The 25,697-nt window shown below is 43.7% G+C and overlaps 1 protein-coding gene across 1 annotated transcript in view; it reads left to right on the top strand.

The window, feature by feature from the left end:
- Positions 1-25,697, top strand: part of EDC4 (enhancer of mRNA decapping 4) — a 2,017,057-nt gene that overhangs the window by 620,746 nt on the left and 1,370,614 nt on the right. The window contains exon 9 of the mRNA XM_044082055.1: positions 8,242-8,325. Within this exon, the coding sequence (XP_043937990.1) occupies positions 8,242-8,325 (84 nt within the window). The remainder of the gene's footprint in view (positions 1-8,241; positions 8,326-25,697) is intronic.

The raw sequence follows: 25,697 nt of genomic DNA, 5'->3' as shown, positions 1-25,697 counted from the left end.
ACTTGGAGAGTAGTTCTAGACCTTTCTCATGGAAATACATTTCTGAAGGTTCCCTCCTTTTGAATGTTGTCCCTTCAGGCTTTGTTCCCTCTTTTGCTTCCTCAGGCTTGCATGGTCTCTCTAGACATCAAGGATGCTTATCTCCATATTCCTATTCGTCACCTTTTCAGGAAGTTTTTACGTTTCTCTGTTGCTTCCTGGCATTTTCAGTTCATTGCTTTGCCTTTGGCCTTTCTACTGCTCCAAGGGTATTCATTAAATCCCTCGCTCCTGTGATTGCCTTTTGCAGGCTAAAGGAGGTCCAAGTCTTTCCCTACTTGAACAACCTCCTGTTTCAGGCATCCTCTCCAGAGACCTTATTGCAAAATCTTCATTTTGCCATTTCCCTTCTGCAAAGTCTGGGGTTCACTACAAATTTCAAAAAGTCCTTTCTGACGTCTCCGGATCATGTCTTTCTGGGTACAGGATCCAGACTGTGCTTATGCTGGCATTCATGCCTCCTCCCAAAGCCTTGGCTCTCATTTCTTTTTTGCAAACTCTTCTTCCTCTGACTTAAGTAACAGCCAGGGAATTTCTGAGAGCTCTGGTGTTAATGGCCTCCACCTTTACTATGCTCCCTGTGGCCAAACTCCACATGAGACAGTCTGATTGGTTTCTGAAGTTAGTTTGGCTTCAACATGTTCATCCCCTCGAACTTGTAGTTTCTATTCTGTCTTGTCTTAAAAAAGAACTTCATTGGTCGATTCAGCAGTTAACTCTAAATCCAAGGCTCCCTTTTCACCCTCCTCTTCCCTCTCAGGAGCGGTTTACAAACGCTTTAGATGTGGGATGGGGAGCAACATTTGGCTCCCTAAAGGTGAAGGGAGTCTGGTCGACTCATCAACAGAAAGAACACATCATTGTTGGAGAGGAGAGCTCTTTTGCTGGCTCTTCTCCCTTTTCATCCTCTCTTCTCCCCGGGACCTCTCAATGTGTTTTACAGACAATACCACAGTAATGTGGAATATAAACAAACCGATAGGGGACAAGGTCTTATCTTCTTTGCTGATTGGCACTCCTGATGTGGGAACTTGTTATCCAGTATCAAGTGACTCTTCAGGCAATTTACATTCCCTCTGGTCAAAACACTATGGCAAATTCTCTGAGCAGGTCCATAACTTGATCTCATGAATGGATGCTTCACAGGAATGTATTGCTGGACATTGTCCATCAGTGGGGTACTCCCCAAATAGATCTTTTTGCCTCCCATCTGAACAGACAACTTCCACTATTTTGTGCCATACTTCCAAGTCCTCTGGTTTGAAAGGTGGATGCCTTGTCTTTTTTTTTTTTTTGGAAGGGAATGTTTTTATATGCCTTTTTCCCCTTCCAAAATCCTGTTCATAATTCAACAGGATGCTCCCAAAATCTTGGTGACTCCATTTTGGCCAAGATAGCATTGTTTCCCTCTTCTGCATTTAGCAAAGGGCAATCATCACAAGTTACCTGACAGGGTGGACCTACTCACACAATGTAAGGGATCTCTCATCCATCCCCACCTGTCCACTCTTCATCTGACACTGTAGGTAATAGGATTTTGAATCCACATAGATACCTTTTTTCTGAGGCTGTGCTAAGGGTCCTGCCGGAGGCCAGGAAGCCCCATACTAAGAAATTCAACTTGTCCAAATGGAAGATGTTTTCTGTTTGGTGTCTTTCTCATAACCTGGATCTACTTTTTGTGGATGTTCCTTTGGTGTTCTGTCTTATCTGTGTGAATTGCTCAATGCTGGTTTGGCTTATTCTTCTGCTAAGGGCCACTTATCAGCTATATCTGCTTGTCTGCCTTTATCATCTCTTTTAGCTTCTAGATTTGAAGCTAAACAATTTCTTAAAGTTGTCTTTCATATTAGACCTCACAGGAAGCCAGTTCCTCCTCCTCCTTGGATCTTAATTTTTTTTTTTTGGAAAAATTGACCCAGGCTCCTTTTGAGCCTGCGGCTTTAACTTCCTTGCAACATTGCTCTTGGAAGACTGTTCTTTTGTTATCCGTTACTTCTGCCAGACGAGTGTCTGAGCTCCAAGCCCTTATGGCTTGTTTTCCTGTTTAATAAGGATAGGGTGTCCCTGCATATACTAATCCTTCTTTTATGCCCATGGTGGAGAATGAGTTGTCCATTAATCAGTCTGTTAATTTGCCCACTTTTTCCCTTCTCCGCAGTCTGCCAGTGAGAAGGTGCTGCATATATTGGAAGTGCATAGACAACTCGGATTTTGTTTGGATAAGACTTGGGGAATCCGAGCAGCTCTTTGTTTCCTTTCATCCTAGGTCCTTAAGATTGGCTGTGTCCAAGCAGACTATTTCTTCTTGGATTTATAAAGCCATTTCTTTTTGTTATGTCTTTTATGGTAAGAGCCTTCCTTCTGTTAAGGCTGATTGTACTAGAACAGTGTCTTGTTCTGGTGCCTTTTTCAAGGGTTTGGATACTGACTCTGGTTTTGCGGCCGCTACCTGGACTTGTGTGCATACATGTACAAAGCACTACAAGTTGGATGGAATCTCCAGAGCTAGAGCTGGTTTTGCTAGGGCCATCCTCCATGGCTTCCCAGAGTTCCCTACTGGTCCTTCCTCCTCCCTCTTTTCTTCATGATCTTTGGCACTCTCCGTAGTGTAATGAATGTTGCAACAGTGAAATGGAAGGACATAGTAGTTGTGTAAAATCTTACCACAATGGTAGATGTCCTCCTCATAATTGTGGTATTCACTCCCTTCCTCCTCCCCCTGGTCTTTTTCCTCTTCTGTATGTGCTGCTTACCTCTCTTTCCTTGGACTGGCATTCCTACTGGGGCTCTCAGATTTCAGGATGGTACGTCCAGATGTCAAATTTATGGCCTACATTATGCGATTAGCATGTGTGTGACTTATGGCGTACCGTAAACAATTTAAATGCTTTGGTATATTGGCCATATGTCGGGCTGCCCTTGGCCAGGGGATCCCCAGTACAATGAATAGTGCAACAGCGAAGAGAAGGATATCCGCGTTATGGCAAGATTTTACACAACTGCACTTTACTGACAAATCCTTGTCTAATGAAATTCAGGCGACAGAGCTACAGTGGCCTTAAAAATTACTAGACACTCCTGAAAATGTAGGTACGATGCAGTAGAGGCATCATGTAGAACAGTTGCCACTGGCTCAGTCATTCAGATATGCATAGCTCAGGACTCAACCACACTCAGACCAGGTCAAAGCAAGAATACTGGCTCAGTCATTCACAGTCATGAATGGCTCAGGACTCAGGCGCTCTCAGACCACACAAAGGCAAAGCTACTGGACGCTCCTCTAGACAAAGAGTTTCTGTTAGGACCCTCACCTGTGAAAAGGTGTACAAAAAGCTGGACAAAAAAAGAAAGCAAGTTAAAACAGTGAAAGAGTTTTACCTGTCATCTGCACTTGGGTATGATAGGAACTACCCTTCTGAGCAGTGGCCTTCCCCTCCAGACAGGACAACAGGAGGCCTTTCTGTCATAGCAAGCCAGACAATCAAGAACATGGCAACCTCAACAAACACAGACCAGGGAGCTCCAAAGAGCCCACCCTACACATAGATCACCTGTGACTGTCCTCAGTCCCTGAAGTCTCTTCCTCTGCCCACTTCTTTCCTTCAGGGAAGAAGACCCTCCTCCTTCCTACAGGAATGGAACAGCATTACCAAGGACAACCTGGGTCCTTCAAATCATAGAAATGGGCTACTCCATTCAATTCAGAGAAGTCCCCCCCCTTTAATGCTATTTTGGCACTGTTGGTATTCTAGGAAGTCTCTTACCATCTGTTCTTTTAGATTTGCTGCAATAAGAATCCATTCAAACGTTTCCTCCAGGTCAGGAGGGAAAAGGGTTTTATTCAAGGATTTTGTAGTCCCAAGCAGTGAAAGCACCTTGAGGCTTATTTTGGACGCGTCAAAGCTAACAAATTCCTTTATGTTGCAAAATTTGTAATGCTATCCTTACAAAAGTTACTCCCCGTGATGTCTCAAGATGTGTCGATAGTTGCTTACCTTCTCATCCCTACTGCTCACTGCCACCAGAAGTATCTGTGCTCTGTAGCAGCAGGCTTGCTGTACCATTTCTGTGTTTAAACATTTTGTCTGGCTGCTCCTGTAAGAGGTTTCACTAAGTGCTTAGCTACACTGGTAGCCTACTGATGTACTCTGGGGGATTGATATTTACACTTATCTGGACTGTGTCATCCAGGGAAAATGCACATAAAATTGTGAACAGTAAAGTGTTTAGAGTCTGGACTGCTTCCCAAAAGTAGGTTGTACCCTAAACCTTCGCAAGTCTCGGACTGCTGCACAGACAAAGATACTCTTTCTTGGAGCCCTCATTGACTCAGCTGTAATGGCCAGATGCCATCACTACAGACAGCTCAGAAGTAGCCTGGAGGGCTCACCTGGGGACCATGAAGGTGCAGGGCATCTGGACTCCAGATCAGACGAAGCTACAAATCAACCAGAAAGAGTTGTTAGCTGTCTTTGTAGCAATGAAAGCCTTTCAACAGATCTTAACACCGGGAACGTTATAGATTTGGACAGAGAGCACATCAGTCATGTGGAACATAGACAAGGGGGCACTCTTTCCCAACCCTTGTGCAGTCTTGCTGTGAAGATTTGGCTGTTAGTGCAAGACCAGAAACTTAAGTCTTATAGCATCTTACACCCCATGGCAGAACAATACCCTCTTCCTTAAGCAAAGATCTACGTGACCCTAAAGAATGGATGTTGAAGAGGGAGACTTTCCTGGGCTTAACCATACATTGGGGAGTTCCCTCAGTAGATCATTTTGCCTCCCACCAAAACAGACAACTTCAGAGGTTCTGCTCCAGAACTCAGCAGGCAGGGACATGGAAAATAGATGCATTCTTGTTTGAATGGATCACCCTGTTTCTGCGTGCTTTTCCACCCGCACCCCTGATTTCCAGGGTACTGATAAATCCAGGCTTATACAAGATTGCATTCTTACACTTGGTATTGCATGGTTGGCTGGATTTGTACTTTGATGGTTATATAATGTTATCTTGTGACTTATTGAGGGCACTCCCTCCACATGCCAACTAATTCTTGCAAGCTGGCTTACTTTGCTTTAATAAATATAATACTCAACATGTTTGTTTTACAGTGAATGTCTGCGCTCATCTGCCATTAAACATTATTCAAAACTACATTATCAAGTGTTTGATTGTTAAGGATGTTCCTTAGTTTACTGATATTTAAGTTTTGATATGGAGGTACTATTTAAGGCTTTATTTCGTAACCGATTCTAAAGTGGCTGTATTTATTTGTAACAGGAATATTTGAGTTTTCTTAAGCTTGTACAGCTGAAGGTAGCCAGGATTTTTGTTCAAGCCCTATTAATACAAGGGGTTTGCTTTCCTGAATTTTCCTGTTATTTGAGTTTGTTGACTGCAGCTACCCAAGGAATAGAGTAGCTGTGGTTTCTTTACTAGACTTCGACGCTAAGACATCAGGGGCCTAATAGGTATTGCTTCGTGCTTACATTCCTTATAGGGTACTATGCAAAAATAAAACTCACTGGAACCACGAATAAGACTTTAATATTAAAATGAGGCAAAGTAGAGTAGTTAAAATTGCTAGTTAATAAATAACTGTCTCATCACACTTCATTAAGCATTGTAAAATAACGTGTTTTATATAAAAAAAAACATCATCACATGACTCAAATCAGTTGTTTTAACTGGTTTGAGTTGTGATGATGATAAATCAGGGTATTCACCAGTCAGTTTTCTTTCCAAACCCGCAGAAAAAAGCCAAGCAAATCCTTCATTCCTTAGATGCACACAGACAAATCAGGTACTGCTTAGACAGGACAGAAATCCCATATAAAAGAGAGCGACTGTTGGTTGTTGTCACAGAGGAGGAAGAGGGCAAACCTGTCTCCAAACAAACCGTATTCAAATGGATAGCCAGTGCAGTAGGTTCTGTTGCACTAACCATGGAAAACCTCTTCCTGGTCAAGTCTTCCAGGCAGAGGACAGCTACTACTGCCTTCCTGTAAGGAAGTCCTAAACAGCCCATCTTAGAAAAACTCTGTGCACAAACACTACCATTTAGGAATTGCCTCACACTAGAGCTGGCTTTGCTACAGTCATCCTGTAAAGCCTTATTTCCTAAGGCTGGTAGCATCTCTTACCACCCCTCCACTAGCTTTGGGAGTCCTCCCAAGAATCAGTACTGCAACACTGACTGTGAAGAACATAATACAGTTGTGTCACACTTGCCTTAATTTAGATGTTCGAGTAGGTCATTGCTGCAGTACAAGCTCCCTTATTTAATCTGCAGCTGCTTGAGCCTTTCCTTTCTCCTTTGCTGGGTGCAGAGGGAGAGGGGAGTCCTGCAGATGGATCCTTCATTATTCCCTCTCCTTGTGTGTTACTACCCTGTGTAACCCAGACATTTGGCATCAGTCCATCCAGACATCAGTCCTTGGACGTCCATCAGCTAGTCATGATGTAAGCACTCTGGAAATCGGGCTAGTTCATATTACTACCCTGTGTAACCCAGACGTGTGGCATCAGTCCATCCAGACATCAGTCCTTGGACGTCCATCAGCTAGGGATGATGTAAGCACTCTAGAAATCGGGCTAGTTCATATTACTACCCTGTGTAACCCAGACATGTGGCATCAGTCCATCCAGACATCAGTCCTTGGACGTCCATCAGCTAGGGATGATGTAAGCACTCTGGAAATCGGGCTAGTTCATAGTTTCACGGGTGTTTACTAGGCTAATAACCAAAAGGGCCTTTTTAAGCCTAGCCATGCATATCCCAAATCTCGGACAAGATCTGGTACCCTTGGTAAGTGAAAGTAGAAGCTTAGGGGGTGAAACGTTTACAAGCAGGTGCCTGTGAAATGAACCATTTACAGGCTGCCTGTGTCCGTTTGACAGACAAGTGCCAAACCAGGGATGAATTTTCTGTATCCCATCAAATTGTCCAAGTTACACTTGAATTGGGTTAGGGAGGATCTTTCCAGAGACAGGGTAATATCTGGGATACATACTTGTCTCTCCAGCAGGTGCTATTTGTATCCCATACAAGGTTAAGGCTGCTACTGTTTGTTTTGCGGATATGTAGGAGGCCCACTCGCGTTGTCCAGAGCCAGGGCTGGATTTGCGTCTGCTATTCTGTATGGACTTCTGCGATCTTCTGTATCTTAACCAGACAGACTCCTTTGGTCACAGCTTTGGGAATCTTCCCATTTGTAATGACTGTAACAGTGGTTCAGACAAAGTGCACGATGCAGTTGCAAGTAACATACAGTAATAATAGGTGTTCATTTGGGATCCCTGTTGCAGTCCAGGGTTCCTTCTCATCTTCCATTCTGTCCTAATAGAATGTCCTGAGTTCAAGATAGGTACCTAATTTCCTTCCTTTATTACCTCGTAAGGATTTCTGGGATGTGGTCTCCCTATTTTTTTTTTTGTCCCAACTCCCAGGGAGGACCACTGTTCTGTGTTTTCTAGACTGGTATTGGGATGGAGAGCCACTGAAGGCTCCTTATTGGGGAGAGATCCTTAATTAACCCATTTTTAAGTGCAAAAAAGAGCTGAAGATGGTATGGTAAGCATCCCCTTTATATCAGGAATATGCAGACATCTAAGGGAAGGGTGCAGGCTGCCTTGCCTGAGGGGGGAAGGTGTACTCATCCCTTAAAGTTTGGGCCAAACATCTGATTCTGCCTGCAGCAGAAATCCCATACGTAATATGTAATTAAAGTCTACTTTTAAGGTAAGTTACTGGCACAGCTGTACCTCACAGTTAATTTACTGTGGGTTTCATAATATTTGCTAGGAACAGATTCTCATCTCTTTTGTATGTATTTCTGTTTTTGTATTATATGCATCACACAACACACAAAATCAATAATGATTAACTTCATCTGCATGTCTTTGCTTATACCCTTCTAGAAGAAAGTTTCCTACATTGAAAACTTTACATAGCTTGCAAGTAGTTATTCCCTTTGAATGTGCAGTACAAATTGAGCTTGTTGTTGTATAGTTCTTGTATATTTCTGCCATCTTCTATACAGTTATGTTGATATGGAGTCCCTATGCCCTCGTCCTTTGCTTAAAATGGGCTCTGCACAAGTTAACATATATAAATACAATTGTAAACTTGTTTTGTGTTATTTTACTGTCCCTTCATGACTGCTTTCACTAACTGTGACCCCCTTTCTCCCTAGGTGTCTTCATGAGTGGCAGCCACATGGTAGCCGACCTCTCTCTTGCCTCATTTTCTGTGATAATCATAAGAAACAGGACCCAGAGTAAGTATATGCTTAATATTTTTTTTCATTTCTTTATTGCAGTTGATTTATTGTTTGTGAATTAATCATATCTGTCATTATTTTAGTAGTTGAGGGTCTTACGGAGGCTTCTTTGTTAGCTTAAATGCTTTCTGACTTTGGGGATTTAAGGTACAGTTCAACAAATAATTAGAAAATTGTGATCACATCTCTGATAACTAGCTTATTTTATAGGGTCTATATCACATTGTTGAACTTTTAAAAGTTCAAACGTCATATGGTCTACACCATATGATCGAACTTTTAAAAGTTCAAACGTTTCAACGGAGATCTCCGTACAGTGTGGAATGGGAAGATTTCCCTTTACTGCACTGTAGTGCGATCTTGGAGTTGGTACATTTAAAGGGTGGGGGGGGAGTGGGGGGTGCAGGGGGGGCTTGCCCTCCTGCTTAAACCGTTCAGGTAGGTTTTTTTCTTTGGTTTATTTTTTTTTATTATATTTTCAAACTTTTAAAAGTTTGATCTTATGGTGTCGACCATATGGCGTTCCAACTTTTAAAAGTTCGATTATGTAATATAGACGCTGTTTTATTTGTATATTATATATATATATATATATATATATATATATATATATATATATATATATATATATATATATAGTGTGTGTGTGTACACATGGGTCTACTTCAGTAGACCTAAGTTTTACTTACCCGACACGAATTTCCAAGACTAAAGGATGGATAAGGACCGACATCCGGAACACCGACTTTTCATGCGAGGTAAGTAACCACTTGGCCATATTGTTGAACTTTGCCCCTTACCCCCGCGATAGTGCCATCTCAGAGGTGGTATATTTAGTTGAGGGGTGTTGGTGGGTTTACTTTTGTTTCGTGTAGTTATTTTATTCGGGATGGCTAAGCGGTTACTTACCTCGCGTGAAAAGTTGGTGTTCCTGATGTCGGTCTTCTGAAGTTGTCGGTGCTTTCATCTTGGCCAAGTTGGAGTTTGGTAAGTGAAACGTCGGTCTACTGAAGTAGACCCATATACAGTAGATATAAAAAGTTTACACACCCCTGTTAAAATGCCAGGTTTTTGTGATATAAAAAAATGAGACCACAATAAATCACATTTAATGTGACCTATAACCTGTACAATTCAGTTGAAAAACAAACAAATCTGTTAGGGGAAAAAATATAAAAAAATGAAAAATGTACAATACGCTGGTTGCACAAGTGTGCACACCCTTAAACTAATACTTTGTTGTGAGTGCACACTCTTAAACTAATACTTTGTTGTGTGTGCACACTCTTAAACTAATACTTTGTTGAAGCACCTTTTGATTTAATTACAGCATTCAGTCTTCTTGGGTAGGAGTCTATCAGCATGGCACATCTTGACTTGGCAATATTTGCCCACTGTTCCTTGCAAAAGTGCTCCACATCTGTCAGATTGCGAGGGCATCTCTTGTGCACAGCCCTCTTCAGGTCACTCCACAGATTTTCTATTGGATTTAAGACCAGGCTGTGGCTGGGCCATTCCAAAACTTTAATTTTCTTCTGGTGAAGCCATTCTTTTGTTGATTTGGATGTATGCTTGAGGTCATTGTCGTGTTGAAAGGTAAAATTCCTCTTCAGCTTTCTAGCAGACACCTGAAAGTTTTTGGCCAAGAGTGACTGGTATTTGCAACTGTTCATAATTCCCTCCACCTTGACTAAAGCCCCAGTTCCAGCTGAAGAAAAGCAACCCCAAAGCATAATGCTGCCACCACCATGCTTCACCGTGGGGATGGTGTTACTTTGTTGATGCGAAGTGTTGTTTTTGCGCCAAATGTACCTTTTGGAATTGGGCCAAAAAGTTCAACCTTGGTCTCATTAGACCATAACACATTTTCCCACATGCTTTTGGGAGATTTGATGTATTGTTTTGTAAATTTTAGCCGGGCCTGGATGTTTTTCTGTGTAAGAAGATTTCCATCTTGCAACCCTACCCCATAGTCCAGATATATGGAGAATACAGGAGATTGTTGTCGCATGTAGTACACAACCAGATGTCCTTCAAGGATGCATCTGCAGTCTTTACAAATGGGTTGTCCTGTCGTCAGGCAGCCCTTCGGTCGGCCGGATTCCAAAGTCTGGGTCTGGCTTCGGCTGGTGTCGCACTTCACCCGACGTCATTGCGGCAGTTATTCGGGTATAAAGGCATCAGCCGACGCCATTTTCCTCAGTCTTTCTTGCCGTGGCCGAAGCAGAAGCTGTTCGCAAGTGCCAGTCGGTCAGATCCAGAGATTACTACTACCGAATACTACTTCGAAGACTTCTATAAAGCTGTACCCGTTGGGGACTCTTTCTTGCCTCAGCCGATGTCAGAGAAAGTTAATAACTGTTTATCTTGTGGGAAACAAATACCTCATAAAGATTTCCACTCGTATTGCATACATTGTTTAGGCCCAGACCACAACGTAGCAGCTTGTCTAGCCTGTGCTTCTTTTAACCGGCGGACGCTAGACGCCGCTCGACTTTGCTGAACAGATTTTCGGCCCGATTTTGCCTACATTATCTGTAGAATCAAATGAACCAACGAGTACTCAAACTGGAACACCAAATACAGTGCTTAGATCATACCAGACAGCAAGCGACAAATTCAGTGCAACTAGTAATCCAGAACTGAGTTTTATTTAAGCGCTTATCGTTTGCTACTATTGGCAAACTTCTTCAGAATCTGATTCTGAAGAATTTTGCCAATAGTAGCAAACGATAAGCGCTTAAATAAAACTCAGTTCTGGATTACTAGTTGCACTGAATTTGTCGTTTCGTTTGCTGTCTGGTATGATCTAAGCACTGTATTTGGTGTTCCAGCAGTTTGAGGAGTACTCCGTGGCTTGGTTCATTTGATTTTCTACAGTTGGTGTTTCACAATTTCTTTGCCTACATTATGCCGTCGGATCCTCCGACTACGCAAATAACCAAAAAACGCAAAGAAAAGGACCGACACTCGCAGTCCGCGGTTTCAGCCGAAACCGCGGTTAAGCAAACCACGAGTGTCTCGGTTTCGGCCGAAACCGAGCAAGCGGTTCTTTCTTCAGCCGATAACATGCCTTCTACCGAGGCCTCTTCTAACCTGGTAGAAACGGCTTCTGAAATCCAACCTTCTATTGCGGTTTCACAGGATTTATCAGACACCATTCCCCTGGATATTTCAACTCCTGCACGTGGAGCTGCTAGGCCTCCTCCAGCTATGTCTATTAAGGCCTTTGCCAGGGCTAAAGCAGCCAAAGCATCAAAACCTGTGCCTGCCAAGCCCCCCTCTCACAGGCCCAGCACCAGCTCCCATATGCTTTCTTTGGCTGAGGATCTCATCTCTTTAATTCGTGGAGCCCAGCCTCATCCAGACAGGGCCTCTCTCCCTCCTCCAGAAAAGAGGCCTAGAGCAGAGCCCCCTGAGCCAGTATCCACAGATGATTCCTCTGATGACTCAGAACATACAGACCCTCCTGAGGCTTCTTATTCTCCTTACGAAGACTCTGATGCTGAGGAGTCCATCCCTTCAGCCTCTCCTCCTGAGGAATTTTCCTTTGGGGAAACCTTGCATGCTATGAGGGAACAATTTCAGTGGCAGGGCCAAGATTTCTCAGACTCTAGAAAAAGGCTTAGGACCTTTCTACATTTGCCACAGCATAGGCCCTTAACTTTACCTCCGGCCCCTGCTAAGCCCGATAGGTACTACAGGGTCCCAGACACTCATCACCACTTATATAAGGCTCCTTTTGCAGATCCAGAGACTATCTCCCAGGGTCCTAAAGCTGTAGCAGCTACTTCTTCTAAAAACCCTCCCTCTGAAAGGGAATCCAGGTCCTTAGAGAGATGGGGTAAAAAAGTTTACACCTCTGCTACTTTGTCAGCTAGAGCTTTGAACTGCCAATTTCATATGATTCAATATCAAGAGTTTATGCTTGACCAGTTAACTAAAAAGCTGTCCTCTGAAGAATCTTTAGATAAAAAGTATGTTCAAGAAATGGTACATAACATACAGCAGGTTAGTAACCATTCTTTAAAATGTGGCTATGATGCACTGGAGGCTTCCTTTAGATCAGCCATGACTGGCACAGTTATCAGGAGGCATGCATGGTTGAAAGAACAGGCATTACCAGACCATGTCAAATCTAAGCTTTTGGATGCACCTATGGACAAGGTCAATTTATTTGGCTCCCCTGCACAGCAGGTACTAAAAAAGATGGAAGAGAAAGCAAAATCTGTGCAAACAGTGAAAGATTTCTTACAAGTTCAACCTCCAAGGTTTAGCAGGAACTGGCCCTCCAAGAATTGGTCCTTTCCAGACTCCTCTAAGGCACAAAGAGGCAGGAATAGGCGCTCTAGAGGCAGAAACCAATCCAGGGGTGCCTACAGGGGTCGCCAGTGGCAGGGTAACAACCAACGAGGCACGGATACAGCCACCACCACTACAACAACTCAATCACAGTGACTTGGCGGTGGCACTGCCTACCAGGGAACAACTAGAAGCACCCTTAGGCGGAAAGCTAACCTTATTTTCAAGAAACTGGCACTGCATTACAAGAGAAAAATGGATTTTGCAAACTATAGACCAAGGTTACAGGTTCCATTTCCATACTCTACCAGGAAAGAGAGGAATGCCAAACCTACCACCTACTCAAAGGACAGAAGCTCTAAAACAAATATCTCAATTATTAAGAATGAGAGCTGTGGAAAAGGTACCATCTATGGAGCAAGGAAAGGGATTTTACTCCAGACTCTTCCTGGTACCAAGAAAAGAAAACAAATGGAGGCCTATTCTAGACCTGTCCGCTTTAAACACATTCCTCATTGTTCCAAAATTCAAAATGCTGACCCTACAGCAGCTTCTTCCCATGCTGGGCAAGGAGTCTTGGCTGGTAACTCTAGATCTCAAGGAGGCATACCTGCACATCCCCATAAGACCAATTTGCAGAAGATACCTCAGATTTCTTGCAGGATCAGAGCATTATCAATTCTCAGCATTGCCCTTTGGCTTATCTACTGCGCCCAGAGTGTTCACGAAATGCCTGGCATCAGTAATCGCCATTGCAGACTTCAGGGATTCAAATCTATCCCTACCTGGACGACTGTCTGATACAAGCGGACAACAAAACAAACTAACAGAAGACTTACAAAGAGTCATCTACCTGCTGCAAGCCCTGGGATATACAGTCAATACAAAAAAGTCAAGGCTGATTCCATCCCAAAGAATAACCTTTCTGGGTGCAGAACTGGACACATCAAAACAAATGACATTTCTAACTGCAGAAAAGAAAGAGCAACTTCCTCTCTACTTCTTGGCATTAACAAAGCAGAACCATCTAACTGCAAGAAAAGTGCTACAAGCTCTAGGCTTCATGGCATCCTGCATAATACTGGTCCCTCATGCCAGGCTGCATATGAGAAAGCTACAGTGGTACCTAAAGAATTTGTGGTCCCAGCACAAGCACAGCCTAGAAACCAAAATTCCAATGATCCCATACCTGAAGCAAGAGTTCCTATGGTGGGCTCAGGCCTGCCAATCAAACACAGGATTGCCCTTCTGCAAAAGGCAACCAAGACAAACCATCACGACAGATGCCTCAGACCTCGGTTGGGGCACACATGCTGGGCAAGTGCATTCAAGGCCTATGGACTCAAGACCAGCTGCATCTGCACATAAATCTAAAAGAAATGATGGCAGTAAAATTGGCAATCCAGGCATTCAGACCTTTTCTCCAAGAAGGCCAGTTGATGATAAGGACAGACAACACCACAGTAATGTGGTACATCAACAAACAGGGAGGCACACACTCATACCCTCTATGCCGGCTGGCACTGGACCTATGGGATGTGGCTCTGAGCTACAACATTCAGTTACAGGCAATTTATGTACCAGGGAAGGAAAACATTCTAGCAGACATATTAAGCAGAACTACAACAGATGCCCACGAATGGATGCTGCATCTGGACATCTTCAAAACCATCACAAGAAAATGGGGATTACCACAAATAGACTTGTTTGCATCACCATTCAATCACCAGTTGAAGAAATTCTGCACAAGGACTTACCACCCACTTGCTTGGAAGGTGGACTCTATCTTTCAGTTGGAAACGCCTGACAGCATAATGATTCCCACCACTTCCTTTGATGCACAAGGTGCTTCTGAAGATCAAAGAGGAACGTCCGAGGATCATTCTGATAGCCCCAGACTGGCCAAGACAACATTGGTATCCACTGCTGAGGAGCATGTCCGGGAACAAATATGGACACTGCCCCTGATCCCATTACTGCTAACACAGAACAACTACAACATCCTGCATCCAAACCTAAAAACTCTGCAGCTAACTGCCTGGAACATTACATAACAGCAATTAACCCAAATTTATCCCAAAGGGCTAAAGACATAATCCTGGAGGCTCGTAGACCTTCAACAAGAAAGAATTATGCAGCAAAATGGAAAAGATATTTCATCTGGAGTACTGCAACGGGCAAGATGTGACACTGGTGAACATAGCCAACATCCTGGAGTACTTGGCGGAGCTCTTCCATACAGGCCTGTCCTATTCTTCCATCAAGATACATGCATCAGCTATTTCAGCAGAATACAGCTTGGATCCTCCTGTCTTCTCAAGATCCTCTGCTCAGACAGTTTCTAAGAGGAATTAAAATGTAAAACCTCCCAGGAAACCTCCATTGCCAGCATGGGACTTGAACTTTGTGCTAGAAAAACTGACTCTTCCTCCTTTCGAACCAGCAGCAACAGCAGAATTACAATACTTATCCTGGAAGACTGCTTTCCTGCTGGCAATAACTTCAGCAAGAAGGGTCTCTGAACTACAGGCATTAATGGCAGTGCAACCCTTCCTGATCTTCCATCAAGACAGAGTGTCCATGAGAACAAATCCTACATTTATGCCTAAGGTGGTATCCAGAGTCTCTTTAAATCAGGCTATCCACCTTCCTACATTCTTCCCCAACCCACAGAACAGGGAGAAAGGCTCTTACATACCTTGGATGTACACAGACAATTACGCTACTACCTGGACAGGACAAAAACAATAGAAAAACTGACCAGCTTCTGGTAGCATATGCAACAGGAAAGGAAGGAAAACCAATTTCTAAACAGACAATCTCCAAATGGATAGGAAATTGCATTAGATTTTGTTACTCCTACCATGGAAAGAAAACTCCAGAGAACATCAGGCCTCACTCCACAAGGGCTACAGCCACTACCACAGCTTTCTTACGAGGAGTGGCTACCAAGGACATTATAGAGGCTGCTACTTGGACCTCCGTGCATACATTTGCCAAGCATTATAACTTACCTCTATACTCTAGATCCCGTGCTGGTTTTGCCACTGCTGTTTTGCAAGGGATCCTAACTACACCATAATCTATTCTCATTTCCTCCTCCCTAGTTTAGCTATGGTATTCTACCCATTTGTAAAGACTGCAGATGCATCCTTGAAGGACATAGTACAGTTTTGTACCTACCATAAATGTAGATGTCCGAGAGGAATGCATCTGCAGTCAGGATTACCCACCCTCCTTCCCTCTGAGGTACTCCTAGGGTATTTGCCAATCTTCAGCTAGCTTGGGGATCTATTATGGTGTATTTGTTTGTATATATGTACATACATGCTTATTTTGTGTGTTTGCTCTCTACTATTTGGAATCTTTGGCATTTATCCAAATTTAGCCATCCAAGAGGGCACCTGGCATCTGGGGCAAGAAACACTGAGGAAAATGGCGTCGGCTGATGCCTTTATACCCGAATAACTGCCGCAATGACGTCGGGTGAAGTGCGACACCAGCCGAAGCCAGACCCAGACTTTGGAATCCAGCCGACCGAAGGGCTGCCTGACGACAGGACAACCCATTTGTAAAGAGAGCAGATGCATTCCTCTCGGACATCTACATTTATGGTAGGTACAAAACTGTACTTTCTTGCCAGAAATTGCTGCAGCTCCTTCAGTGTTGCTGCCGGTCTCTTGGCAGCCTCCCTGACCAGTTTTTGTATTGTCTTTTCATCAATTTTGGAGGGACATCCAGTTCTTTTCAACGTCACATATTTTCTCCACTTTTTGATGACTGTCTTCACTGTGTTCCATGGTATATCCAAAGCTGTGGAAATTTTTTTGTACCTTTCTCCTGACTGATACCTTTCAAAAATGAGATCCTTTCTGATGCTTTGTAAGTTCTCTGCAAACCATGGCTTCCTTTTGCAGCAGGCAACTGAGTAAATGCCAGGAAACTCCTGCTAGGACAGCTGAACTTTATTTGGGGTTAATCAGAGTCTCTTTAATTGATGGCAGATGTGTACCCAACAAGACTGAATGTTGTAATTAAATCAAAAGTTGCTTCAACAAAGTATTAGTTTAAGGATGTGCACATTTATGCAACCAGCGTATTGTACGTTTTTTATTTTTTTTATATTTTTCCCCTAACAGATTTGTTTGTTTTTCAAATTAATTGTACAGGTTATAGGTCACATTAAAGGTTGGAAATGTTTTGAAATGATTTATTGTGGTCTCATGTTTTTTATATCACAAAAACCTGACATTTTAACGGGTGTGTGAATTTTTTATATCCACTCTGTGTGTAGTGTGTGTGTGTGTGTGTGTGTGTATATGTCTGTATTTATATATATATATATATATATATATATATATATATATATATATATATATATATGTATGTATATATATGTATGTATGTATTTATTTATTTATTTATTATGAGAAGTGGATTCCAAGAAGAGTGTAAACCTTGGCTGTAAATGATTGTCACTGTTGAAGTGACACCCCAACCCCATGTGCAAAAAATAGGAAAAAGGGGTAGTGGGTGGATGGATTCCAGGAAGTTCACTAGAGGTGAATTTCTTGAAATAAATATTGAATGTACATAAGTTGACGTTTAATTCATTGTTAATGGAGCGTTTTAATGCAGCAGTCTCAGTATAGGAAGACTCTTTGCTGTGAAGGCTTGAGCTTACATTTCCTATGTCCCTTGTGAAAGTTGTCTCATACGTAAAACAATTTTTCACAGAAGAAGGTGTAAGAAAAGTGAGTTCTAGTCTTTGTGGTACAGTATCTTCTTACATTGTAACTGCTGCCTGTTTTTGCACTAAATTTTAAAGGTTTTGGTTGATTGCATTTCAGTAAGTAGTGGCTAGCTTTTTTGTAGCACCATGTGGTGCGTTATTGTTTTGAAACTTTGTTCTGTATTTCTGAGGGAATTTGTGTGCGAGTCATTGAGTTTTGCAGTGAGATTCTTACATAAAAACTTGGTTGTAAAAAAGCAAGTTATAGTTAGGTTATGTATAGACTTATGTGTAGACTTTGCTATAAGAAGGCTGCTTTTTTCTGCATTTCAGACTGTAATCAGTGTGCTTGATGTAGTTTGGAGTAACTTTAGACAAATGATATAGTTAATAGAGTAGTTTCTCCTCGCCCTTCTTTTCCACACTATTACCAGATTATTGTTTTCTGTGAATCGAATGTTGTACTTTCTATGTTAGAAAGCCATTTAATTTATGTTTTCATTGCCATAGCTAACAGCTGCACCCAGCATGTCTACTTGAGTGTCCGATGTAGTCTGCAGTCACCGTGCAGTTTAACTGTGGTAGCACCATTCGAGCTCATTGTTGGGGTGATGGACATTTATTTTATGGTGTTCCAGTATTGTGTGTGTGTTATTTAGGTAGCTTCAGTATACTGCTAGACAACATCATTGTTCGTTTGCTGTTTCCTTTGTGTGATTGGTCATTCTTTTACTTTCATTATATGTATGCGTTTGTACTTTATTAGAGGAGCACTTTCTGTCATTTTATTCAGCTCAGCAGTGCCTTTGTTCATTCTTTCTGCCCTTTATTTGATAGCTTATCATTTTAGTGTAGTTCTGCTTGTGTGAGTGCTGTACAAGTCGTCTGTTGTATTCAAGGAACGTGGCAAAATACTACTTTTATAGTGACTAACAGGTGGCAGAAGTTTGCATTTCTTCGTCCAGGTGCAGTGGCATAGAACATTGCCCGAAGAGAATAGAAAGTATGGTGGAAGTGGGAGGGAGGATGGATATGCTTGTCATGGGGGTTACAGGCAGACAGAGTGGGGGAGACAACCACAAAACTCATCGGAGGTGGTGCTGCATTGCACTGTACATCCTGGGGGGGGGGGCTTCTAGCTTACTAAGCCACTGCTTAGTTGTAGCCTTCATTCATTAGTGTATGAGAGCATTCATTGACAGGGGTAAGGAATTGTAGGTACCCTGCTAGTACAGGTTGCTCATCTGTACATCCATAGTATGAAATCAAGCCATGCAAAAAAAATTTCATCATTACCAGGATGCTGACAAAGGCACAATTGACCTACATGGCTGTGTGTATGATGGCTCCATTAGACAGCTCTTGCTGCCTAACTGCACTAGGATAATTCCCTTAGTACAGGGGAAAAAGTGGGAAGAGTCCAACTGTGTATGTGTTGGGGGGGGGGGTTGGTTGGTGGGTGGGGCAAAAAGCACCGAAAAAAATATCCAAGTTTGTCCAGTGTTTTGCCAAGGTATGCTCCATTTTGTTAAATGTAACGCACTAAAATTGAATAATGTTTCTTTCTTTACGAAGAACTGGTTGAAAAACAGTGCCCCACCATATCCATTTATGTGGTTTATATGCCTGCACAGTGTAAAGCAGACATGCCTTCTGTGTCTCACGCATGGGGCTGTACCTCCACCTCAGTTACTGTAAATGTTTTGCAGAAACTTTCACATTGGAGAAATAGCTTGGCATCAGTCTGTAAACTCACCCACTGTTGCACGCAGATTTGCAAATGCTGAATCCTCATATAGCACAAAGGTACTCGTTCTAGCATCACTTGACAATTTTTGTTGACAAGTTTTGTTCATAGGTTGATACTAGGCTATCTGCCCTAGGGCATTTATAAGCCTAGCCAGAGTGTGTTTGGCTTTCGCCACCCTTTTAGATTATTTGACTGTGCCTCTGTATAGTAGGTCACAGAAGTTAGCCCTTTTAAGGTTAGTTTACTCTGCCTCTGTCTAGTAGGGACACAGAAGAGATCCCCGGGGTAAACCTACGACCTCCCATCCACTCGTCAAGATTTCTCTTGAAGAGGGTCATTGAGGGGATCTGCCTAACATGGATTGGGATTTTGTTCCAGAGTGAGGGGAGCCTCTGGGATATGAATCTGTCCCGCCAGCATGTTCTATTTATTTCTGCGCTGAGGTTTAAGTCTCTGGAGCGTGTAGCTCTAAGGGATTTGGATTTCCTGAGGTGGAGCATGTCCATTAAATCTGGGTTGGACATGGCTTTATACGTCTGGCACAGATCGCCTCTGAGTAGGCGGTAAGCAACTGAGTAGAGCTGGAGTTTCTTTAGCCTAACTGCGTAGGGTATCTGTTTAAGTCCCTTGATCCTCTTGGTGAGGTACTTTTGGGGTCTTTCCAGTTGCTGCAGGTGTCGGGTAAGGTACATCCCAAATGGGGCATTGTATTCAATTATGGGCCTGATGAGTGATGAGTAGAGGGGCACAATGACCTCTCTTGATCTAGTTGTGAACCCTTTCGTGATGAGGTGGGCTATATAAAAGGTCTTTCTAACCACTTTGGCAACGTGGTTGTCAAAGGAGAGATTGCTATCTACTTGGGTCCCCAAATCCCTAATTACTTCTTCCATTTGTTTGTTTGTGTCTTTCGGCTTTTCCTGGTTAGGGGTCGCCACAGCGGAACTCCGTTCCGCTAATGATTGGTAGTTGATTTTTACGTTCCGAGTTACCAGCCCTGTCACACAACCTTCAACGAAGGTACGCCCATTCACGCATGTCTCCATGCAGAAGACGCTCTAGCTGAGAATCGAAACGGACAGCGTCTTACTGTGAGGCGACAACGCTACCACAGCACCACCACCGCGGGTACTAATTACTTCTTCCGTACTTAATGGATTTCCACCTATGTGGTTGTTTGTGGGCAGTTTGTTTTTCCCAAAGGGGATGACTATGCACTTTTTGGCATTTAGCTTTAGGCCATGGCTCTGGCACCAGTTATCCGTCTCTGTGAGACCCTTTCGGAGGATGCTTGTGTCAGTCGGCGAGTTGATTATGGCACCCAGTTTGCAGTCATTTGCAAACTTGGTCAGCCATAGTCCTCCCGTGTTAGCCTGTACCTCCGAGAAATATATACCGAACAAGAGAGGTCCCAGGACTGAGCCTTGTGGGACGCCACTTGTAACTGGTTTAGAGTCTGACATGGCACCTGCAATTCTGACCATATGGGTTCTATCCCTGAGCCAGTTTGCATCCCATCTTGTGACATTGGGATTGATATTTAAGCTGGTGAGCTTATTTATGATGCCCGAGTGGGGTATTGTGTCAAAGGCTTTTGCGAGGTCCAGGTAGGCTGTGTGGACTACCTTCTCTTCATCTGTTGCCTTGGTGACTGTTTCAAAGAAGTCGACCAGGTTCAAGAGGCAAGATCTGCCCTTAACAAAGCAGAATTGGGTGGGGTCCAGTGTTTGGAGGTTCCCAATGTCTTTGTTTATGAGTTCCATGATGATACGCTCCATAGCTTTGCAGACCAGGCTAGTCAGGCTTATAGGGCGAGTTTCCGGGGTCCGTTGTGGCACCACCTTTGTGGAGTGGGACCACTGTTGCTGTATGCCATTCCTTGGGTAGATATCCTGTAGTGAGGCTGAGGTTGAACAGTGACTTTATATGAGGGTTCAGTTCTTGAAGCTCGTGTAAGACGCAGCCCGGGACACCGTCCGGTCCCATTGATGCTGTGTTTTTTGCTTTGGAGAGGGCAGCTCTCACCTGTGCATCTGTGATGTCAGGGAGGCTACACTCTGTTGGAATAGACATTTGCTCTTTTGGGGGAGAGAAGTTTGCACTGAACCTGTCTGCCACGATGTTGGCAGTGTCTGTGGGTTCAGTGTATTTTTTGTCATTTTGCACTAACTCAGAGCATATCTGGGAGTTGCCACCCAAGTTCCTGACATAACTGAAGAAGGCCTTGTGATTATCTTTAGTGTCTTGTGCAGTTTTTCTTTCGAAGCTGGCCTTAGATGATTTTATGAGGGATCGTAGTTTCTTGCTAGTACTGATCAGAGATGCCTTCCCTTTTTGGGATTTTGCTCTATCCTGTAGTGGGTTCCTCCTTCTGTTGTATAGCTTGTTTATGGCTGGGGTCCACCAGGCAGGTTTCCTGCCTTTGGAGGAGTGAGTCTTGGTTTTATTTGGGAAAGCACGATCCATGCATTCCTGTAGGTGTCCATAGAATGCGTTTGTAAAGGATTCTTCGGTTTGGGCCATATTTTCCACTGGCCCGGGGGCTTTGAAGGATTCCACCTCGGTTTTGAGAAGTGTGAAGTTTGCTTTTGAGAAATTCTTCACTGTGATTTCCTTGGCTGGGGGTGGGGACGGGATAAGGATGTCCAGTGAGATTAATTTATGGTCAGATCTTACCAATGAGGGTTATACCTCTGGTATGGAGCATAGAGTCCCCATGTTGGTGATGATCAGGTCCAATATGTTTTCCCTTCTTGTGGGAGTGGTGACCAGTTGTTCCATGGCATTTGAGTTTATAAATTCTAGGAACCGTTGGGCGAGGGTGTTGGGGCTTGAGTAGTGCTCCCAGTCTATATTTGGGTAGTTGAAGTCACCCAATATGATGGTGTTTGGAGAGACCTTCATATTTTCCAGTGATGTTCATCGTGCATACAGCTGCAGTCATAACAGATGGGTTCTGCTGCCGTCAGGCGGGTCCTCGGTCGACCGAATTCCAAAGTCTAGGTCCGGCGTCGGTTGTCGTCGCTTCTTCCCTGACGTCAGTGCGACAGGGGTATAAAAGAACTAGCCGACGCCATTTTCTTCAGTCTTTCTTGCAGGGCGGTGCCCGAAGCAGAAGCAGTTCGCAAGTGCCGGTCGGCCAGCTCCTGAAATTACGAAAATTTTGCAACCGAAGTCTTCTTGAAAGCTAAGTACCCGTTGAAACTTTTCTTGCCTCAGACCGATGTCAGACAAAGTTAATAATTGTATTTCATGTGGGAAGCAAATACCGCATAAGGATTTCCATTCCCTCTGTATTCCTTGTTTAGGCCCAGACCACGACGTCTCGGTCTGTCGCTTTTGTGCTACATTCAACAAACGCACCATTAAGCGTCGGGCGGAGTTCGCCCAGCATTATTTTGGCAAAAAATTTAACTATATTATGTCGTCGGATACTTCGACTCCAGTTTTGTCTAAAAAGCGCAAAGATAAGGACCGGCACACGAGGTCCGCGGCCTCTACCGACACCACGCCAAAGCCGACTACACGTGGTCCGGTTCTCAGTGAGGCGCCTACGCAGCCCCTGACTACCGACGACACTACATTGACGGTGTCTCCTGTGCCCGAGGTCGCAGGCTCCTCGGCCCACACCCCGACTACTGATACCGAAGCCGCTCTTGGCGGTGAATCTCAAAATGTGGACAGGTCTTCCTCCTCTCAAGGTTGTCTTCAGACCTTCCTCTTCTTTTTCCATCAAGGCTTTCACTAAGTCTAAAGCAGCCATGCATTCTAAGAGACAAGCTACACAGGGCCCATCTCCAGGCCCCATGCCTAAAAAACAGATGCTTAAAATGGCTGAGGATTTAATTACTCTTATCAGGGGTTCTCAACCCCCCCCCCCCCAGACAAAAGGCCCAGAGTGGAGGAAGAATCCCCCTCCTCTGATCAGGGCTCCATTATATCAGAGCACTCTGATGAACAGGAACATTCTTACTCCTCTTTTGAAGACTCTGATGCAGAGGAGTCCATTCCCTCTGTATTCCCCCCCAGAGGATTACTCATTTGGGGAAACTTTGCATACCTTAAAGGAACACTTCCACTGGGAAGGCCAAGATTATTCAGATTCCAAGAAAAGGCTTAGGGAATTTCTCTTGCTACCTCAGCACAGGCCTCTGGCTATACCTCCTGTCTTGGACATACTAGATGATGTGTACTCAGAGGCCTGCCTTAACCCGGATTCTCTACCTCCAGCCCCAATCAAGCCTGACAGGTACTACAGGGTTCCTGACTCACACCAATTTCTATACAAAAGCCATGCTGCTGACCCAGAAACTATCTCACAGGGCCCCAAGGGAATTAAGGCCTCCACTGCTAAAAATCCATTACCTTCCGAGAGAGATTCCAGATCCTTAGAAAGGAGGGGAAAAAAGGTATATACCTCGGCCACCTTAACCATGAGGGCATTAAACTGTCAGTTCCATATGCTAAAGTACCAACAGTTTTTGTTATCACAATTGAGAAGTAAAATGTCACAACCTGAACAACCAGACTTGAAGGAGTTGCAGGATTTGATGCATAGTGCAGAACAAGTGGGTAAACATACCTTACATTGTGGTTTTGATGCTCTAGAGGCCTCATGTAGAGCTGCTGTTACAGGATCAGTCATACGTAGACATGCCTGGCTCAAGGAACAAACCTTACCAGATCATGTCAAAGCTAAACTACTAGATGCCCCTCTACAAAAGGATGTATTATTTGGTGCTAATGCTGAGGAGGTATTAAGGAAAATGGAGGAAAAGGCTAAATCAATGCAAACAGTGAAAGATTTTCTACAGGTACAACCCCCACGTTTCAGTAGAAATTGGCCTTCCAAAAATTGGTCCTTTCCAGCCACGGACAGACCCCAAAAAGGTAGATACAGGCGCCCGAGGGGCAGAGGGCAATCCCAAGGATCGTATAGAGGCAGACAATGGCAAGCTCCTACACAAAGAGGTGGTGAGGATAACTCGCAACCATTCAGAAAGCAAGTCCAATGACTTTCCCCTTTGCATGCCAGGCAAGACTTAAATGGCAGCACCCTTAGGCGGAAAGCTGGCATTATTTCCAAAAAATTGGCATATTGTCACAAAAGACAAATGGATCCCTGGACATTATAAACAGAGGCTACAGATTCCATTTTCACACCCTTCCAAAAATGAGAGGCATGCCAAACCTGCCACACAATCAAAGGGCAGAGGCACAAAGACAAATTTCAGATCTCATAGACATGAAAGCTATTCAAGAGCTACCTATGCACGAACAAGGTCAAGGTTTTTATTCCAGACTATTCCTGGTACCAAGGTAGGGAAAAGATTGGAGACCTATTTTGGACCTATCAATCCTAAACACATTCCTACTTGTACCAAAATTCAAGATGCTCACTCTTCAGCAGCTTCTTCCCATGCTGGGCAAGGAGCCTTGGCTGGTAACATTGGACCTCAAGGAGGCATACCTGCATGTCCCAATCAGACAAAATTGCAGAAGATACCTCAGATTTCTTGCAGGTTCAACCCATTATCAATTCTCTGCATTGCCCTTTGGCTTATCTACTGCGCCCAGAGTATTCACAAAATGCCAGGCATCAGTAATTGCCTTCTGCAGACTTCAAGGGATACAAATATACCCCTATTTGGACGACTGCCTGATCCAAGCGGACAGCAAGCACATTCTTCTGAAACATCTGGCTTATGTAATAATGTTGTTGAATTCTCTGGGATACACAGTCAACAAAAAGAAATCAAGGGTAATACCCTCTCGGAAAATAATTTTCCTGGGTGCCAACTTGGACACAAACACCCAGATGGCCTACCTCACACCAGAGAAGCAGGGGCAACTAACTCAATAATTCAGAACACTAGCAAATTGCACCAGGCTGACTGCAAGGAAAATCCTGCAGGCTCTGGGATTCATGGCATCTTGCATCTTACTAATCCCATGTGCAAAGCTGCATATGAGGAAACTTCAATGGTACCTGAAAAACCTATGGTCTCAACACAGCCACAGTTTAGAAACAATAATACCACTAATTCCATGTCTTCAAAAGGAATTTCTGTGGTGGGCTGAAGCATGCCAAACAAACACAGGTCTCCCATTCAGCAAGCCTCAAGCAAATCAAGTCATCACAACAGACGCCTCGGAATACGCCTGGGGGGCGCACATGACAGATCGGTGCATTCAGGGCAAATGGTCCCACAAAGAAAAGCACCTTCACATCAATCAAAAGGAAATGCTAGCAGTAATAAACGCTGTTATAGCTTTCAAAGACCTTCTGCAACCAGGTCAACTATTGATAAGGACGGACAACACCACAGTAATGTGGTACATAAACAAACAGGGAGGAACACATTCATACCCCCTATGCAGACTGGCCATGTCACTTTGGAGCATGGCCCTGGACTTACAAATCGAACTACCAGCACAGTACTTGCCAGGCAAGGAAAACACGCTGGCAGAGAACCTAAGCAGAAATATGACAGATCCACACGAATGGAAGTTGCATCCTCAAGTTTTTACAGAGATAATTCAAGCATGGGGAAGGCCAGACATAGATCTCTTTGCCTCCCACAA

The sequence above is a fragment of the Protopterus annectens genome, chromosome 8.part1, assembly GCF_019279795.1.
Source record: "Protopterus annectens isolate FY-2018-M chromosome 8.part1, PAN1.0, whole genome shotgun sequence".
NCBI classification, from domain to species: Eukaryota; Metazoa; Chordata; order Ceratodontiformes; family Protopteridae; genus Protopterus; species Protopterus annectens.
This window is presented reverse-complemented; position numbering and strand designations above follow the sequence as displayed.